This window comes from Saprolegnia diclina (assembly GCF_000281045.1).
Source record: "Saprolegnia diclina VS20 unplaced genomic scaffold supercont1.179, whole genome shotgun sequence".
Classification (NCBI taxonomy): Eukaryota; Oomycota; class Saprolegniomycetes; order Saprolegniales; family Saprolegniaceae; genus Saprolegnia; species Saprolegnia diclina.
The window spans coordinates 8,882-10,314 of NW_008246246.1; the positions used below are offsets into that span (position 1 = coordinate 8,882).

The 1,433-nt window shown below is 53.5% G+C and overlaps 2 protein-coding genes across 2 annotated transcripts in view; both read right to left on the reverse strand.

Annotated features, from left to right (window-relative positions):
• Positions 1 to 239: 239 nt before the first annotated feature.
• SDRG_17020 (hypothetical protein) lies at positions 240 to 932 on the reverse strand (the record flags this gene model as incomplete). The annotated part of the gene is made up of 3 exons (XM_008623253.1): positions 240 to 419; positions 468 to 569; positions 894 to 932. The coding sequence occupies 3 exons, from the start codon at positions 930 to 932 to the stop codon at positions 240 to 242; spliced, it is 321 nt and encodes a 106-aa protein (XP_008621475.1).
• Positions 933 to 1,365: 433 nt separating this feature from the next.
• SDRG_17021 (hypothetical protein) overlaps positions 1,366 to 1,433 on the reverse strand; it is a gene marked incomplete at both ends in the record, with an annotated part of 2,693 nt that continues 2,625 nt past the window's right edge. The window contains one exon of the mRNA XM_008623254.1: positions 1,366 to 1,387. Coding sequence (XP_008621476.1) covers positions 1,366 to 1,387 — 22 coding nt within the window. The remainder of the gene's footprint in view (positions 1,388 to 1,433) is intronic.

A 1,433-nucleotide genomic window follows, 5' to 3' on the forward strand; every position in this document is an offset into this window, starting at 1 on the left:
GAAGAGTGTAGGCACCGTCACTCCCGTTGGATACCACCCATGCACAGGGCACCCGCAAATTACTCCGCGAATGAAATATGCACAGGATACAACACTGGAAACGATACGGTTCCCTTTCAACAGTTTGCCCACCAAAAGCGCGCTCGCTGTCGCAAAGATCGCGAAGCAGACGACCAACAGTTTCGATAGCATGCTTGTTAACCATCGAGCATTTGCCCCAAAGAAAAGATCAGCCATTGTCAAAGGTGCAGCAAGATCGTGTCTTGTTTGCGCACGTAGAAAATGATGGCCTCGGATAGGCGGAGCAGTATCTTGAAGTGCGCTGTGCGACTGCCACGTAGCGAGAGCGATGCAGGGCCAGTTGATGCAACAGCGATGGCAATGCCGCCGCCGTAGCACACGTGCACAAGGATCACATTCTCGAGAGAGCCGCACTTTATAGAGCCACGACACATGCCATGCCGTACCATGACCTCCTGGTGCACGGCTTCGCCGTCCGGCGCGCGCAAGAGCGCCACCCTCGGGCACGGCTCCGCCGTGCAGCGCTTCGCGCCAGATCGGTAGACACACTGCGTGCGCGTTTTGACTCGCTTCACTCGTCACTGGTCCCTCCACACTCGACGGGAGGACATATGCTTTAAAGTCGCATACGTTTACAGAATATATATATATATATGCGTTATCTTCATAGTTGTTGGAATGAGTCTATTGAGATATTATTTCCTACAGGTTTTTCTGTTTTGTTTACACGGTGCGTTGAGAGGCGGGCTTGTGAGGGTGCGTATTTATGGTGATTTGTTGTGGGAGGTTTTCCTTCGAGGCTAAGCGAGTAACGACGCCCTCTTGGCCAATCCCGAACGGGTTACGGCACGGCGGTTCTTCCGATTGGGTACACCGCGCAGAGGCAGGAGGTCGGCCAATTGAATTTGCATGCGCGCAGCTGGATTTGAACCCGCTATCCGTTCGAGCTCGAATTTAAGTGGAACGCCTCGACCACTACACCAGGGGCCGACCCCCCGTTATCTTCATAGTTACACAAAGACTTCGCATATTCCTGCTTCTGCCTCCCGAGGTCGCCGGTTCGAACCCGACGCGCCGATTTTTCTATCCGGATGTCCCCCCCATCCGGACACGAATGTCACTGAAGACGGTCACCATAATAAGGCCACGCTCGGCAAGTGCCACAAGGAACACAAGGAAGAAGCAAGATGAAAACGGCATATGCCGGAAATTCGTGCCTACCGGAAATTAGGTTGGAGGCCGGACGACCCTAGAAATAGGACCCTTAATCCGTAAAATTCGAAAGACTCATTTCAACAACAAAGACTTCGCATACGTAGAGACTATTAATAGCAATCTCCTTCTTCATTCGCTCGCCGGTCCGTGGCTGCGCAGGTGGCGGCGCGGGGGCTCGTCTGGCTCTTCTGTCGTCG